This window comes from Stegodyphus dumicola, chromosome 12 (assembly GCF_044657685.1).
Source record: "Stegodyphus dumicola isolate Sdum_Otavi_A_Nest chromosome 12, ASM4465768v1".
Classification (NCBI taxonomy): Eukaryota; Metazoa; Arthropoda; class Arachnida; order Araneae; family Eresidae; genus Stegodyphus; species Stegodyphus dumicola.
This window is the reverse complement of record NC_140779.1, coordinates 121376556-121396197: the sequence shown is the minus strand read 5'-3', so window position 1 is coordinate 121396197 and position 19642 is coordinate 121376556. Positions and strand designations below refer to the sequence as shown.

Genomic DNA, 19642 nt, shown 5'->3' with positions numbered 1-19642 from the left:
ACACGCGTAAACGCCTATGCGCATGCGTCAACGTGGCGCATGCGCGGAAAGATTTTAGCTTTGAGGTCCGGATTATGGGTGTTCGAATTAACGACTTTTGACTGTATCTGAAAAAAGGAACGATCGTGACTTCCCCCACCACCACCACGCACAGGGAAAGGAAAATAGATTGTCATATATTAAGAAGTTCGCCAAGTGATCTATTCCTGGCGCAAATGAAAAAAAGTGCAAACATAAACTTGAATTTCTCCGTAAATTTCGCACCAAATTTTACAAAATTTAGTATCTAGGCATAATTTCAGTCGTAGAATCGAAATATGTAAAAAAAAAAATGGTTTGTTATTTCAGAAAAAGTCCGATTTTGTGTCAAAATACCTATGTTGGAATAATGTTATATATAAATTTAATATATATCCTAAGTCACGCTTTCGAGATATGAAGAACACAATGTGAATTTCATGAATCGGTCTAGTAGAATGGGAGGTATAGAACTGTTCCCCCCCTTTTTTTAGCAATGTACATTATCCTTAATGAAAAACTTTTGGGTTATAATGGAAGTTTAGTTTAGTCTCTGGACTGATTTAAGGTACAAGAAGATCAGCTCTAAGGTAAAAGGTGGTTATGTACCTTGTAACATTTTTTATATTTAAAATTTATTTATTAATAAGGTAGTTGCAATCATAAAGAGAATAAAAAATTAATCATTGCAATAAATAAATGTAAATTATAGTTAAATACCAATTTTCTAGATTTATAACATTTTAGCTATTTAAATAAAATCTGACTGAAAATGTAATCTAAAGCGCAACAGTCCCCTAATTTTGATAAGCATTTGCGCTTATTTTTGGCCTATGTGTTTTCTTCTAAATTGCTGCTTAAAAACCAAGAATTTTTTGGTAAATATAATGATGTTTACTCCCTTTCTGTGCTTACTATAGTTATTACACAGCAGTTGATTAAGCACATCCTGCATTTGTATTCATACTTGTGACATTTACTGTATTTCATTCAATAAAAAACTCCCTTAACCTGTATGTGAGAAAATTGATTTTTTTCATCAGACAATTATATTACATAAGAACAAATAATTATATTATTTGAATTATTATTCTGATAATTATATTTTTGCATTCTACAAGTTCATGTATTTGGAGTGATTGATGACAACACTTAATGAAGAATCAAAACACTATTTATATTACAAAACACAATTTTTCTTCTGTATTACACAAGATAGTTCCAAAGACACGTTACAGTCATTGAAGCAATCAGCAATACAGTCTTCAGGCTATAACGGTGAAGACGACTTCATAGCAAAGCACTAAAGTACAGCTCCCGACTTGATCGATCGCTTTCAAGCTAATGTCTGAACTCAAGATACTCCTCACTATATACTTCTACTCCACATACAGGCAGGGTATATGTAGCTTTTGACCTGCCTTTGAGAACATTTGAAACCGGTATTTGTTCTAGAATGTTCTCTCTCCATCTATGGTATGTTGCCAAATCTGGCAAACCTGCCTTTCCATGCCACTTTCTGGCAACCCTAAACCTGCTTTGTGGGAAAACTGTCTTATGGCAGCTGGGCATTTTGCAATAATATTATCTGAAGGCAGGGTTATTTGTTTATCTTTAAAGCAAAGTTATTTGTTTGAGATTAAAAAATTGGTGGCATTTTGAATGCAGTATCCTATTAATGTAGGACTTCAAAGACGTAATTGTATATAAATTAATTCTTAGAGGAGGGCACCAGGTTTTAATCATCAGTGTTATTAAACCGTGTTAAATTCTGTTCCCCATCATGATATCTGTATTATTTCCATCTTTAAGCCATTCTTTTTCCAGTTGTATCTGAATGTCCTCTTCTTGTTATCTTCCCCTCCCCAGATGTATCTGTGTGTTTGTTACCAGTTGTTAGTTTCATATTTCCATTTCATCGTATTCATTGTATATTGCGTGTCTTTAAAATTAAATGAAATTCTATTTTAAAGGGTCAGATTGGTATTTATTTTTCTACATAAAATTAATTCAGAACAGGATCTGTTCTTCATAAGCAGTTATTTTATACTAGGTCTTCACTTGTAGATTTTACTTGCTGATAGGCATGTAACATCACTTACTGAACAGAATTAATGGAAAAGTATAACAAAAAAAAATTTTAAGATATGTTATGTATAAACACACTTGGGAAAAGAACTTTGATATCATCATCTAAAATGATGCATTTCTTGTTCCCTTTTCCTTCAAATTTTTGAAGTTATGGCCATTTTTCCTAAGGAGATGTTATTGAAATGCTTGCAGGAAGTATTTGCTACCAGTAGAAAAGACAACCATGTTCATTTATGATATCTTTTGAAATTATTAGAATATTTATTTGAAATCAATCAGAGATTGAATTGTGCTTGATTTTAAAGCTTAAGTGTGTATACTTTTATTGCATATATTGATGTATAACGTGCATGTGTTTCATTGTATCATAATTGAAAAATGGATGCTAATTATATATGCTTCTGAAACATTGCTTTATCTTATTATTCTGAATTTTAGACATGAAGAAATGGCTTTTCTTGATATTTTAAATATGATTTATTGTTCTGAGGGGGAGATACCAAATCTGAAGCAGAATGCTAACCAACCTATTAATTACAACGTGAAACCTATATTTTGTGGGGAGGGGGGATAGAAATTCTTGAAACTTTGATATGTTTATTTTTAAAACAAATCCATCTATCTGTGTTATACCTTTTCATGTTTTTGAAAAAATAGTATATGGGGTGTGATCAAAAAGTATCTGAATTAGATATCTCTTTTAATAAAAATACAGAAGTTAGACTTTTAAATATAATAAATTTAATAGAAAATGCAGTAGTTACAGCTAAAAATTTATCATGCTTGAGCTCTTGCCCCACCAGAAAGCAGTGCATTTCTTTTATTCAAAAGCTGTTTCATCTTATTCTGCTGTATTTCTTCAACATGTTGAAATCATTTTCCTCTCAAGTGATATTTGATTTTCTGAAAAGATAAAGAAAGCCATAGGCAGCAAAATCTGGTAAATTAAGACTTTTAGCCTAGTGCTTTATGAGAAATTCCTGCACAGTCATATTATGCATATTTAATGACATTGTCATACTGAGCTTATCTTTCACCCTTTTTATATAGTGTGATCATTTTGATGATGGAATTCATCTTTCACTGATAGCAAAACTTAATATTCCTTGTTTTGAGTATTCTGTCCTATTGAAGGTGATGAATCCTCTTAAAGTATCATATGATTTTTTTTTTATTATTATTATTTTATCAACTTAATATTTCTGCTGCTCTTTTTTTTTTTTTTTTTTCCCTCTTCTTTTTCTTTAACTCTTGTTTTTCTTTTATTAGTAGTTGTATTTTGAAACCTTGCATAGTCTTTAGCTTGTGATGCTTCTGGAATGCTTTTACTTTGGAATCAAAACCATGATTCATTATATGATGTGTGTGTTTCTAACCCTTTACACTCTAAGCCTTTTTTGCTCAGGCAAACCTGCAATTATGATTTTCTTACAGCTAACTTAAAATGATTTCACAGCGGTTTAATGGTTCTTTTATGTCTGAAGGTATATGTGGTCCTGCGGCTCTTTCGCTGGCTACAAACGGTAACTTTTGCATTATTTCTTCAGATCTTGCGCATGTTATCCACTCTGAATTTTTTGTCTCTTCTGTGGACTCGACACATTCACTTTCTACTACCCTGATTTTTCACCTTCTTTTACACTTCTTAATTCGTTGCCATTTTACTTGCTGCTTTCCTTCTCTCTATCTTCCAGTAGTTTATACATAGACATAATTTCATTCCTCATCAATGAAAATTTGAACTCATCTTCAATTGAACTGATTCCTTCATTGTATTCCATGTTTTTAGGGTTCTATAACTTTGAAAATTATATTCCTGTTGAGTTCGAAGTAATATAGAAGACACATATATAACAATAAATCTAAAGAACATATTAAAGATTAAAGATTGACAGTTGTTTTATATGCATGCATTGTTGAATACACTCGTGAAATGATATTGCCCAAACGAAGCTTAAATAAGCATCATTACTGCTTAAATTAGCACGTCAAAACAGAGTGATGATCAAGAGTCACCTCTCAAGTTACGATATCAAATTAAGGGGTGACCAAAAGTCACCAAGACTTATATTAAAGTATTTATAAGACTCATTAATTTAGGTAGAGTTATTTTTATAGATTATCTGTATCATGATGTGACAGAAGTAATGAGTTTTACATGCTTAAGAAGGAAATAGCTCTTTGAACAAATTAGGTAGGTGTGTGATTCTTAATACATGAGTTTGGACTCTGACGTCATCCTTTTCTTAGTATTGCTTGCTCCAGTCCAGTACTGAAATTTTAGATGCTTTTTGATCATACCTCATATTCAAATGATGCTAAGAATACCTTGTTCTGTTTGAAAATCATATCAATATTTTGTCTGTGTTTGCAACTTAATGTGAGGTTTCCAAGTTAAAACATGTATTCATATATTTCTTTATTAATTCTATAAATGTAATTTTTATCTACATACTCCCGCTTTAGCCAGGAGCCTGCAAGATTGGTATTATGCCAGGCCATATTCATCAGATCGGGAAAATAGGTATCGTGTCGAGGTCTGGTACTCTGACATACGAGGCTGTGCACCAAACAACGATCACCGGGCTTGGGCAATCCTTATGTGTTGGAATTGGAGGAGATCCTTTTAATGGGACAAATTTCATTGATTGTTTGGATATATTTTTAAATGATCCTGAAACTGAAGGTAATTAGTGCCACTGAGTATTTAATTCTAGAGATACTTAATTTTATAAAATGACTTAAATATAAAACCGAGAAATTCATTGCTTAAGATCATGTTACTTATAGCATGTTTCTATGTATTCCAGTTCCTGTGATAATAATATTTTGATAAAGAAACTTGCATATATAAGTTACTTGGGATATTAATATCTGTGATAATCAGTGAGGTGTATCTCTTTGCAGAATACATTTAACTTAAGGCATGTATTTGTATTTGACAGTTAGAGCAGCTCTAGTTGAGTATTCTGATCAGCAGATGTTAAACTCTTTGATTTAAAAGAAAGGTATTATGTGAGGTGATAGATTGTGCTTGTGATAGATTACAAGTATTATTATCAGATACTTTACAGGTATTATTTAGTTGTTGGAGAACATTTGAAACATTTGTGAGTGCTGAAGATCACTCCAACTTAACCAATTTTTAAGCAGAAATACAAAGTAGTTGAATAGTCATGAAACTTGACATGGGAAAGGAACTTCTGGTTTCACCGAAGAATCAATAAATTAATGTAAGTTATATAAATTTCAGTAAAAGGTTACTTGAAGCAGTCATTAATCAATTAACTAATATCTGTCCAATCAAACAGCTAGCATTTTTTTGAAAACTAGAAATGCTATGTAGTGCATTGGGTCATCCAAAGAGATTTACAGTTTTTAACACTTTCGCTGCTCGTCATGCGAGGTTGTGTTGATAGTTAATGTGTCATAAAAATAGATTGTACCTATTATGCCGACTTACTTATTATAAGAAATATGACTTAATAAAAGATTCTTATGTGTACTACATTGCTTGCTAAAGTATAGAATTTTATGAGTACAGCCAGCGAATGATCGGTACTAGAGATAAAATTATTTCTGCGATGCTGCATTACCTGCTGGCATGTGGCATTTAAAATTGAGTCAAAATAAGTAAAAATATGCATTATTCTTTATGAAACTATATCACAAATATATATATTAAATGAATTTATTATAAGATATTTAGGTACTTTTCCATTTCGCTGGCGCAAATCTCGCCAAGCAGACTTTGTTGGCGACAGCATACAGTATGTGTATACTGTATTCTGTAGACTAAAAAATGTTAGTTCTGAGAATTTTTTTTTATTTTGAAGGCATAAACATTTAAATATGGTTTAAAATTTTGTAAAAAGCAAATAAATAAAGACCATAAATTTGTAAAAAGACATTAATTTAAGAATTTACTATGCTTTTATGGTACAACATTCTGATTCGCAGTTTCTTATCACGTGACCCCAAGTAAACTACGCTAAAAAAATCTGATTATCTCGGTAATTATCTACATTAATTTCAAGTTAAATCTTAATTTCAAATACTAGTTTAAATGCGAGAATTATTTCAATTCGTACGAATAGCTTACTCAGAAATTATGTAAAACCACAGTGCTTTACTTCGTTAGTGCATTCTTATTAGAATTGATGAATTTAACCCTTGATTTTTGCCTTTTTTATATTTTCGCCTTCTGGTGAGCGGTGTGATTGCATCCTAATTGATTTAATTACTGCGAATGGTCTTAGGGCATAAAATTTAATTACCTTGTAAAAATTCTATGTAATTGTATGCCAGTATTGTAAGAAACAATCAATCTGATAAGAAATGGCTGTGACTTGTTTTGAAAATGAAGCGTAAAAGGTTACCAGCGAAGATATTCTGTTTGGCATCAGTTGTACCATTATTTCCGTTTGCGATGGCAAAGCGGAAAAGTACCGATAGTTAAATCATATTATTGCAAAATATATATTTCACAGTGTTATTCATGTTTGCACGAAATGAAACTTTGTTTTCATTTCAAACCACATACATTTACAACTAATGCTGGACTGTAGAGTCATTGTTTTTTTTTTTTTTTTTTTTTATGGAGACGTAAAAAATGGACAGTACATCCCTCAAAACTTGAACCCTGGATCTCTTAACTATGCATCAAGTAAACTTTCAGTTACACCATGAAGGTATGCTGAAAGAGGAAGGAAATAAATGCCTTACGTACTCCCCCTTTTTAAAGAGTGACTGGGGGACTAGGGAACTCAATCAACAAATCTTGATGGTGATGAATTAGGGTCCGCAGCTTTTTAGTTCAGGTGCTACTATAAAGTCATTAGGGTTTTTGGATGCAAGAGATGTGGAAAATACACAGTGCCATCACCCGGACTCAAACCCTGGACCTTTTGAATACGCCGTCGAATATGCTTCCAGTTACACCATTGAGGCATATTCAAAGGAAAGGAAAAATATCTTATAAGATAATTCGTAAAATTGGTTCAGTGTATGGACAAAATGCTGTTTTTTATTATATGGTTCGAAGATATTTTGAGAAGTTCAAACATTCAGCTTCATGATGCATACTGTAGACATCCTTCATCTGTAAATGAGGACCTTTCAAAAAGCAAATTGCAAAAAAAAAATCCTGTTAGATCAGAAATTAGCAGATTAATTATGCTGAAATGTGCAGTGTATGATTGAGGAAATTTGATACGTAAAATGCTACAGTATATAGATACCTATACTTCTGACAGAACCGATTGTGCTTACTTGAATTTCAGCATGCAATTCTCATATCAAGTGACATGAAGTTTCTTTGAAACTGGAAGTGAGAAATATATGATAATCTTATTGGAAAGAAATGAGGAATAACATTAAGTGAAATCTAGAGATGGGCTGTATCCAAAAAGTAATATTTTATGTGTGATAATATTATAAGGAAATAATTTGTTCTGAATTGTTATCACCTACTCAAGTCATCAATTCAGAAAAAAACTATCACATATCCTAGTTTTAGAAGCAGGAAGTCTAAGTTTGTTATGTTTTAGTTCTTCTCTCCTGATAGTCACATGACCTGGTCCCATCGGATTTTTATCTGTTCAGGTCACTTCAAAATTCTCTGAATGGCTTGAGGTTGATTTATGTGGAGACTGTCAAACAACATTTTGATAACTTCTTTACCATAGTAAATAATAGGAATAATATAGCAAGCAAATATCAAGACTCGTTTATGTTGCCAGAGTGATAGGGAAAAGTAATCTAGTAAAATGTTCCTTAATGTTGCAGAAAAAATTTCTAGTGTTTCTGTATATATACAGGGTACATTAGGAAAGTCTCTTTAACCTGAAAATTCTTGCCAGCAGAGAGAGCTACGGCTATGCAAATGAGGTAATGGTATAGTTAAGCGACTGTGCTCGACCTAATGCAAACAACAGCACCACCCTTAGTGGCAAAATTTGAAAGATATGCATTGCAAAAGGAAAATGTAAAGAAGTAAAACAAAATTTTCAATTAGAAAGTTTTAAAGCATCAATTAATTAGTGCGAAACGATATTCGGTTCACACGGATAAGATAAACTGTTGCTCAAAGATGTCCACAATCAATGCACTTCATTTTGTCTAAACATTTGAAACAAATAGCCATAGATATTAAGAAATATACACCTTTTTATTATAAAAAATAACATACTTACATCAATACAGTTTGATATCATCTCGCACACATAAAAAAAAAAAAAAAAAAAACTGGAAAGCAAACTGTCACACAGTGAGAGCAAGGTAATGTTATGGTCTGCCATCGAGATTATAATGAGTTTTGAGATTATGCTCTTTGTATGAAGAGAGAGCCAGCACCTTTTAAACTAAAATTTTAAATGCATTGGAAATTAAAGTTTTACAGTATGGTACAGTGCCATAATCTGCAATTGTGCTCTTCTATGTTTCCGAAATGTGAATATGCAGAAAAAATCGTCGCCCATCAGTTGCGAACATCTTTGGGTATACAGGCGACAATTTATCTTATCCATGTGAACCAAATGTTGTTTTGTATTAATTAATTGATGCTCTAAAACTTTCTAATTGGAAATTTTGCTTCTCTCTCTTTTCATTTTCTTTTCTTCCAAATTTCGCCACTAGGAGCACTGCTATCATTTGCATTAGGTCAGGTGTATTCACTTTACTATACTCACTTGCAAAGCTGAAGCTCTCTCCGTACGCAAGAATTTTCAGGTTAAAGGGACTTTCCTATGCACCCTATATATATTTTTTAATTTACTGTCAAAACATAGTAGAATTTTCTAGTTGATTCAATGTATTTTTATTAGGAATTCTGCCTTTATATCTTTCTAAATACCAGCACCTTTTAATTCAGTTCATAAAAACCAAAATTTTTTACCCTTAGATTATCAACAAAATCAATGCACCTTCCAGTTACGCGCTGTAGTGGGTGCAAATGAACCAGTTTGCATTCTGAATTTACGACTGACAGATATTGCATGTATTTGAGAAGAAAGAATTGCTTAGTTAGAAAACACTGAACACTTACAACCACTGAAGTTTAAATAAATAAATAAATAAATATTAGTGTATGTAAATTGCCAGTATAACTGTCAAAAACAGTGGTAAATGACAGTTAAAATTCTATTCATGTGTGAGAAGTATATATATATATATGTGTAATGCTAGTAATTATCTTTGTTATATCTTATTGCATTCTCAGACTTCAAAACTGGTTTCTGACGTTGATAATTTCATTGCTAGAAAACAGTATCCTGAGCATAATGTGAACAAATAGCAAACATTTTCAGTAGCACAGCAAATATTTCTGAAAAACAACTTCCAAAACCAGAAACAAATCCTTCAGTATTTTTTCCAAAATAGTACACTCAGGTTGGGTATTTTATCCTTTGTGTACCTACATTCATTGGGATTGGACAAATAATAATTGTGGTTTGGAAAAGAAAAACAAAAATAGTTAGCATAACTGTCATTGAAAATAATTCTTTAGAAGCTCTATAAAGTAAAATTATAAAAATTATTCACTAGCTCACTAATAAAATGCATATCAACTGTTTCAGCCTTTCCTTTTATAAACTAATGGGGATGCAGGTGAATCTAGTAAACTGCAGATATCTTATGTTAGATATTCGCCAGGCCCTTAGAAAAATTGTAAAATGGTCTTAAATAAACACTTAAAAGAGGGAAAATGTTATGTGTAAAATTTTTTATGCTGAATCATGATACTCCACTTGCATACTATCAAAACAAATATGCATCTACATATGTAAAATTTTGCCCTCCTTAAGAGCTGTATATTCTACGTCGTAAAGTCACCAAGAACTAGATGCATAACATATGACGAGCTGAACTGTGAGATTTAACTGTAGAAACTTTTTAATTCAAGCCAATATAGTACTTTCAAACAGGAATAGGAATAATATAGTACTTTTCAAACTTTATGAAGGTAACTGAGTTTGGAGGGGGAAAATTCACTTTAGTATCTTTGATTTTACAATCGCAATTAATCACCTTCCTTAACACCATATCTCTCGCTCTGGTTTCATATCATGATTACATTTTAATATTCACTGTCTAGTCTCATCTGAATTCTGATTAAAAGAAAAGTATGTGTTATATACTGATGGATAAAAAGTTTAAATGAAAATAGAAACTAATTGTAAAAGTAGTTATAGGAATGAAATTTTAGAAGTCAACTGGGTAAAGCTGTGATGTACCTCCTGATGTCAAATGAAAAGTTTGACATTCACTTAAAAATAAAATAATTTTTAAAATGCATTGCTTTTAATGGATGTAACGTACTAATTTAATTGTCTGACTTCTAAAAATAGAATTTATTGTAATTAGAGGCTTTATAAGTCAGTTCTAAATATGCAAGACTAGCTAGAGCTATCTGTTAAAGAGGATTTAGTAATAAATATTTGAAAAGTTGTGTACACATTAATGTGCTTTCTAAAAAATTTTACGTATGAACCATGTATCTCAATGGCTTTATCCAGCAGTTTCTTGTATAAAACATACCAAAATATGGTCCCTGAGAGAGTAATATATGCATCTAGACTGCTAATCTGCACACCCTGATTCAGATTCTTCCGTGTTTGATTAAAACAGGATTTTCACTAATAATGCTACTAGTTTTTTGAAGTATTTGAATTGGGAAGATGTGTTGTAGGAAAAATTATTATCCGCTCCACATTTTACCCCCAAAAGATTATATGAGCATACGCTATGTATATGCATGCTCAGAAATTATATCACTGAGCATGCATACACATAGTTTTTTTTTTTTTTTACTCTTTCTGAATTGTTTTTGACTTTTCAAAATGTCTATGTTTTAACTGAGTTCTATATGTGCATTGTTTGTAATATTTAAGGTTCAGATTATCAGAATTAGCATTTCATCATTAAAAAATACATATAGTAGCACATAAGTTATGTATAAATTTAATATGGTATGAAAAAATGTTTTTATATGTATGTAAAGTATCTAGATACATCAATAAGAAGTTTCTGACATTCTAGATATAAGGTTCTTATCAACTTAATTAGTTTTATAAAAAAAATAAGTTTATTTTATCCTAATATTTTATATGTACTGGTATTATAATCATAAGAATTAAACTTTAGAAAAGTTATATGTGAAAACTCTGAGCTTTCTACATCTGCCTGCTTAACCTTAAAAAGTAGCACTTTTATTGCTTCAATAATTTTAATTTCTGTAAAATACACCCTTTGACTTGAAACTGCTTTAGTGCTTTAGTTTAGATTGCTTTCTTGCTTACAGTGTTGTAAGCTGAGTTTTATTTCTGTATTTTCTTTTATTGATTTTTAGCTTTGTTTCATTTGTGTTCGTATAATTTTATTTTAAATGTGTTTTTGTTACATTTTTAGGTATAATTTTAATAGGAGAAATTGGTGGTGTAGAAGAAGAAAAAGCTGCTGATTATTTGCGAAAAAATAATACTGTTAGTACTTTTATTTCTTTTATCTGTATTTTATATATCTGGCTGTATTAAATGCTAGTACATTAAGTTTTGCCCATATTTTGCATTCTAATTAAGTACATTATGTAAATTATAAAATGTCCACTTTTACTGTACATTTAAGCTTTTGTAAAGAAAAACTGTTATTTTCTGGTTGTCTGCATGTCCACTGAAAAGTTGTGAGTTCACTGCCAACTTTGGTGAGCATTCACGCACTTATTGATGACCAAGTTTTCACCAAGCTTATGCGTGAAAGGTAACAGCAATTCTCAAAATGACAGCAGACTAAAAATCCCATACAAAAACAGTCAATCAAAAGAATTGAAAATCAGGAAACATCATTAATGAAACCCATTTTTTGAGAATCCATTTTCATTCAGACTCAACTCCTTTATGGTATGCTGTAATTTTTCTACCTAAAGCCGATGTAAGCTAAACATCTTTTGAACTGTAGATAATTGTGTTTATTCTATTAGTCATTATGAATAGTTCTACTGTGCCAACTTTTTTTGATATCGTGGGTTACCACGTAGCTATTTTGATGACATATTGTTTTGCCTCGTGAATACTTTTTGTGACGTTTTGGGTAGGTGGTGCAGATAATGAGAAAATACTAAAACCTTTTATTTGCTTGTTGTCATTTGTGCATTTTCTAATGCACTATGTTATACCAAGTAACTGTTTCATGATTAAGGTGTCAGTTATCTAAAAATGCAAACATATGATTTATAATATCATGACTAAAATAAGGAAAACTTATATACAGAAAGAGAGAAACAAACGTGTCCTATAAATTTTTATTTATGTGGAGGCAAAGATGTTTCATATTTTGTATTAATATTATGAACAATTCAGTCAGACTTCCCTTTAGTGGACAGTTATAAGACTAGGATTTTTGTCCATTTTCAGATAATTTTCCTAAAATGAGAATGTATTGGTATCTTACTTCAAGGGTTCAGTTATTCAGAAGCATTCTGTTAATGGGAACCGTCTGCTGAAGTGGTATGTGGGTTCCTAAGGTCAGAAAAATTGAAAAGACTGCAATCATCTCCAATAATAAAAAGTTAATGTTTAATGTAATACATACATAAGACTGTCTCTTAAAAAAATGGTGGGGAGAAAATAAAATGAATAAGAAATGTAATCTTTGCTTCAGTGGAGAAAGCGTTTCACTTACCTTATACATTTGATATTATTTTATCAACTCGTAATCTCTTCTCTACTTGTTAGTTAGCTGTTCTTCAATCTTCTCTGTAGAAATATAGCTGCACTGTTACCTTTCTCTTTAGAAGTATATTTACCCTTCAAAATTAAATAATGTAATTTAGAAGACATAATGCTGTGGAGTTGTATGTTACAACAAATAACTATGTTAATTAATTATGTTTCCTTAATTTAGTTTAGTTCTAAGCACCATATTTTATTTGGAACTCCAAAGAAATAATATTTATTATGAATAATATATTATTATAAGTTCCTTTTTTATTTGCTGAATAATAAGTAATATAAATAATTTAGTTTTTGTCATTTCCTTGTTTATTGAATTGTATTTTGTAATAAACTTGTAATATTACTTGGTCACTCATACCTGATTTGATAGCTGCTTCCATTATGTTTCTTTATAGCAGGAAGTTATAACCAAATGTTATAACTGTGTTTAGCGAAATTTGCGGTACATCTGCGTATAGCTGTTATATTTAACATATATCTGAATAGGTACTAACTATTCTAAAATTATCATTTCTCAGATAGTAAGTCTCAGAAACAAAATTATTTACTCTTTTTACTTCCTTGTACGAAGTAAAAAAAAAGTATTGTAATCGCGAAAAGTTTCAGGCAGCATATTTCAACGAAAATATCCATTTTGACCGCTATCGAATGCAATTTAATGAGTTTTTTGCGTTATATCTGTACGTAAGGACAGAATAAAAGACTCGTTTCCTTAAAAAAAAATTATTAAATTGCTTTAAAAGTAATTCTGAAGAGAAGTTTTCGTGGCGTCTGTACGAACATATGTACGTACGTATCTCCCATAACTCAAAACCGAGTAGCCTCAGAATGTTGACATTTTGTACATAGGACAACCATAACATGTAGATGTCCACCTCATATTTTGGCTGCAATCGGCCGCGCCAAACGTATATAAATATTAATTCAGAAGTCAAACAACAAAAATCAGCGTTATACCTACAAAATTTTCACAGGACTAGTTTCGATGGTTTTACCGAACCATCATCTTCAGCTGCAAAACTGCAAATGAACAAGGTAGGAAATAATGATTAGATAAGATAAGAAAGCCTGAACAAGAATAAGCAAGTGGCGCCATCTGTTGGCGAAACCAGAACTAAAACATAATTTCTCTAAAAGCCGAAGGCAAATTTGGATTGGAATTAGGATCGTTAACTAGAACAGAAAGATTTTTATGAATGTGAAATGCCTCTAGAAAATCCAGTTCTCCAATGGAAGATGTTTTTTGAATAATTTTGGCAGCAGAAAAATTGAAAGTGTGATTTTCGGACCAGCAATGTTGAGCAACAGAAGACTTCTGTGTTTCCTTTTTTCTAATATATGCCTCATGTTCTTTGACGCGAAATTTTAAGGCTCTCTTAGTTTGGCCAATGTAAATTAAAGCACACTGGCAAGGAATCCTATAAATACCCCAGGAATTCATATCCGGAATGGGGTCCTTGAGTATAGAAGTTGGAATTTTATTGATGGGAGAATAAACAACCCGAAAGTTAAATTTCTGCAAAATATGTGCAACTTTATAGCTAATTGATGGAAAGAAGGGAATGACAACAGAATTTTTATAATCTCCTAAAATAAGAGTGTGGCTTTTAGTGTGTTCAGATGAGAATTTTTTAACTGCTTGATTAATAATGTTGGGTGAAAAGCCCCTGTCAATAGCTATTGCTTTTAAATAATTTAGTTCTTCATCAAGGGCTAGTTTGGAGGAGCAAACTTGAAGCGCACGGAAAACATAGGAATAAAATGAAGCTAACTTTTGTTTAGTCGGATGACATGATTTAAAGTGTGGTGGAAGGCAAACCGATGAAGGTTTACGGTAAACTGTAGTACTGAAGTTGGATGTGTTACGTGTGACCAGAATGTCGAGAAACGGAAGAGAATTGCAAGTCTCAAGTTCAAAAGTGAACTGAATAGCAGGATCAATAGAATTCATTGTTGAAAGAACTTTATTTAAATCATCTTTATTACCTTCAAACAGGGTAAAAGTATCGTCTACGTAGCGGAACCATGCCGGGAAGTTTAAAGTTTCAAACAATTTTGATTCATAATAATGCATGTAGATATCAGCCAGGATGGGACTGAGGGGGCTTCCCATGGCTAATCCCTCAGTTTGCTTGTAATATTTATTTTGGAAAACAAAATGTGTTTGTTTCAAACAGAGTTGAGTGAGAGAAATTAGCTCCTCAATTTCGATGCAAGAGAAATGAAATTCGCGAAGTCTGGTTTCTAGACATCTTAATGCACCCTCCACTGGGACATTGGTGAATAATGATTTTACATCAAAAGAAACCATGAGTAAATTACTAGGAGAAATGTTTTTAACCTTTTTTACAAACTCTATTGAATTTTTTATGGTGTAAATGTTATTGTCTAATAGAGTGGAAAATCTAGAAACTAAATATTTAGCTAAAGGATACGAGGCAGTACCTAAATTTGATACAATAGGGCGGAAAGGAATACCACTTTTATAAATTTTGGGAAGAGCATATAATCTGGCACAATTCGCAACAGATGGGATAAGCGAATGTTTTAAGTTGCTTGAAATGATTTGCGAAGATTTGATCGCAGTTTTTATTTTGGATAAGTCCGAAGGTGAAGGATCTTTAGGGATCGGATTATATGGTCCTTCGTTTAAGAGTTTAGTGACACCATCGATGTAAGTGTTCTTATCCATGACGACTATCTGGCCACCTTTGTCGGCCTTTGAAATGATAATATCCGGGTTAGAATGAATTTCGCGCATTGTAGTTCTTTCTCTCGCAGTTAGATTTGGTTTCAAAGGTTTATTATTGAATTTCACATTATGAGCGATAAGATGCCTAATCATTTCTTTCTGTGAATCTGAAACTTTACTGAACTTGAAAGCTTTTTCGATAGGAGCCAAAATCTTTGGAATCGAGGGTTTACAGGTTTGTGAGAAGTTAAAATTATATTTTAGAATTCTCTCTTGTTCTTCTGAAAGACTAACATTAGAAATATTAACTAATATTAATTTTACATTTACATTTATTACATTATCATGCCTTCATCCGTTAATCGTTTCACTAAATTACGCCTGAAACGGCAAAAATTCCTGAATCATCTTGACTTTTTACTTAAATGTAAATGTAAAAAATTGATCCCCAATTTTATTCAAATCAAATCTAATCAAAAACCTTCGAGTCACGTTTCAAGAATTCTGTTAAATTGCAAGCTTGCCTTACTTCGGTCCGTGATAAGGGATACACGTCAACAATTATCCAAAATTGAACATGAACTCTATAAGCTTCATCTGGAACTCGCTAAATCATATCCAAAATTCACTGCCCTTGAACAAAAGTCTTGGTCTAGAACGGAGAATGCAGTTAACCGTCATAAAAACACCCTTGCAGTTAAATTCGAAAAACTTCTTTTACAGTCTTCCAGTTCAAGTAGTTCAAAAAATCTTCCCATTGTAAACACCAAGCCAATAGTTAATATTTCTAATGTTAGTCTTTCAGAAGAACAAGAGAGAATTCTAAAATATAATTTTAACTTCTCACAAACCTGTAAACCCTCGATTCCAAAGATTTTGGCTCCTATCGAAAAAGCTTTCAAGTTCAGTAAAGTTTCAGATTCACAGAAAGAAATGATTAGGCATCTTATCGCTCATAATGTGAAATTCAATAATAAACCTTTGAAACCAAATCTAACTGCGAGAGAAAGAACTACAATGCGCGAAATTCATTCTAACCCGGATATTATCATTTCAAAGGCCGACAAAGGTGGCCAGATAGTCGTCATGGATAAGAACACTTACATCGATGGTGTCACTAAACTCTTAAACGAAGGACCATATAATCCGATCCCTAAAGATCCTTCACCTTCGGACTTATCCAAAATAAAAACTGCGATCAAATCTTCGCAAATCATTTCAAGCAACTTAAAACATTCGCTTATCCCATCTGTTGCGAATTGTGCCAGATTATATGCTCTTCCCAAAATTCATAAAAGTGGTATTCCTTTCCGCCCTATTGTATCAAATTTAGGTACTGCCTCGTATCCTTTAGCTAAATATTTAGTTTCTAGATTTTCCACTCTATTAGACAATAACATTTACACCATAAAAAATTCAATAGAGTTTGTAAAAAAGGTTAAAAACATTTCTCCTAGTAATTTACTCATGGTTTCTTTTGATGTAAAATCATTACTCACCAATGTCCCAGTGGAGGGTGCATTAAGATGTCTAGAAACCAGACTTCGCGAATTTCATTTCTCTTGCATCGAAATTGAGGAGCTAATTTCTCTCACTCAACTCTGTTTGAAACAAACACATTTTGTTTTCCAAAATAAATATTACAAGCAAACTGAGGGATTAGCCATGGGAAGCCCCCTCAGTCCCATCCTGGCTGATATCTACATGCATTATTATGAATCAAAATTGTTTGAAACTTTAAACTTCCCGGCATGGTTCCGCTACGTAGACGATACTTTTACCCTGTTTGAAGGTAATAAAGATGATTTAAATAAAGTTCTTTCAACAATGAATTCTATTGATCCTGCTATTCAGTTCACTTTTGAACTTGAGACTTGCAATTCTCTTCCGTTTCTCGACATTCTGGTCACACGTAACACATCCAACTTCAGTACTACAGTTTACCGTAAACCTTCATCGGTTTGCCTTCCACCACACTTTAAATCATGTCATCCGACTAAACAAAAGTTAGCTTCATTTTATTCCTATGTTTTCCGTGCGCTTCAAGTTTGCTCCTCCAAACTAGCCCTTGATGAAGAACTAAATTATTTAAAAGCAATAGCTATTGACAGGGGCTTTTCACCCAACATTATTAATCAAGCAGTTAAAAAATTCTCATCTGAACACACTAAAAGCCACACTCTTATTTTAGGAGATTATAAAAATTCTGTTGTCATTCCCTTCTTTCCATCAATTAGCTATAAAGTTGCACATATTTTGCAGAAATTTAACTTTCGGGTTGTTTATTCTCCCATCAATAAAATTCCAACTTCTATACTCAAGGACCCCATTCCGGATATGAATTCCTGGGGTATTTATAGGATTCCTTGCCAGTGTGCTTTAATTTACATTGGCCAAACTAAGAGAGCCTTAAAATTTCGCGTCAAAGAACATGAGGCATATGTTAGAAAAAAGGAAACACAGAAGTCTTCTGTTGCTCAACATTGCTGGTCCGAAAATCACACTTTCAATTTTTCTGCTGCCAAAATTATTCAAAAAACATCTTCCATTGGAGAACTGGATTTTCTAGAGGCATTTCACATTCATAAAAATCTTTCTGTTCTAGTTAACGATCCTAATTCCAATCCAAATTTGCCTTCGGCTTTTAGAGAAATTATGTTTTAGTTCTGGTTTCGCCAACAGATGGCGCCACTTGCTTATTCTTGTTCAGGCTTTCTTATCTTATCTAATCATTATTTCCTACCTTGTTCATTTGCGGTTTTGCAGCTGAAGATGATGGTTCGGTAAAACCATCGAAACTAGTCCTGTGAAAATTTTGTAGGTATAACGCTGATTTTTGTTGTTTGACTTCTGAATTAGTATTTATTCGGCGTGTTATTGTGTCTTAAGTATATAAATATATTTATATATGTATCCACTCTGTTACCCGCCTCAGTGATCTCAGTTTCTTTACTCTTATATCTTTGTAAATTGTACATTTTTTGCTTTAAAAATGATTGAATTATGTTGTTTTTATCTTTCGGTTAAGGTTTTTATGCCTTTAGTAAATCTGTATGCAATATTTTTAGAATTGTCAACAATTTTAAAGTTGTTTAAGTGCCGCTAAGCTTTTTTTTTTATGGTGGCCATTGATTGTTTACATTCGAAACAGCAGACTAGTGGATTTGTTGCCAATCTAGAGAAACTTAGCTTCGCAACAACAAAGATAATGCCTTCATTTTTTATTGCGAATTAAATCATGCTTAATCCTTTCTGAAATTTTTTCAAGGAAATAAATGTTTAAGATTTGCTCCGTAATTTTTAATACAGATATTTTGAGTTTTTATGTACTTTTGCCTTCTTGCGAAGTGAGAACTGAATTAATTGAATGGGAAATACTCAATCGTCTGTGAAAAAACTGTTTCTTTTTTGTTTTATTTGCTTAATTTCTTTTATACATCATTCTAGCTTTATTATAGTATTTGAATAGAACATGTGGCAACGATTAGATAATTCTGTTCTTTAAATGATATAAATTTTGTGCATTATGAGTTATAATATGAACAAAATATAATACTGTTAAGTGAATCTAGAACCAGAGTGTCGCTATGGTAAACAAATACTAGAGTGAATTTTAAAGAACGCATTTATTCTATTGTGGTTTATGCACTGTCGGCGATGTAGATTTAATTCAATCCAATAAATTTAAATGAAATGCAAGAAAAAAATGCGTATAGTTTGATATTCCGTACAAGAAAGTCGTGGTGTACACATCAGATTTTTTTCATTATTTTAGCGATTAGCTGGCATTACACTGATTGAAACTGTTATAAATTATTATACATACGTATAATTTTAAAAGTTAAGGTATTAATTTTTATAAAAGCATGTTGTAAACAAGATTTCCTTTTCAAACTGTAATTATAATTCAAACGTAAAAGTGTTGGATAACATAAAGCTGCGTTTAACAGACAGAAGAGGCTGCTACAGCTCATAAGTCAAAATTTGGCCAAGTATACCATAGAGACTAATGTGTTCTACCTTATAGTGAAATCTGTGCTAAGTGCATCAGTTTGATTTAAAGATTCTCATCTACAGGTATTTAGACCTCTGCATTTTGCTGGGGAGAGAA

General features: G+C 31.9%; 1 protein-coding gene across 1 annotated transcript in view; it reads left to right on the top strand.

The window, feature by feature from the left end:
* Positions 1-19642, top strand: part of Scsalpha1 (Succinyl-coenzyme A synthetase alpha subunit 1) — a 67385-nt gene that overhangs the window by 39767 nt on the left and 7976 nt on the right. Inside the window, exons 5-6 of the mRNA XM_085806898.1 lie at positions 4576-4795; positions 11518-11591. Coding sequence (XP_085663024.1) covers positions 4576-4795; positions 11518-11591 — 294 coding nt within the window. The remainder of the gene's footprint in view (positions 1-4575; positions 4796-11517; positions 11592-19642) is intronic.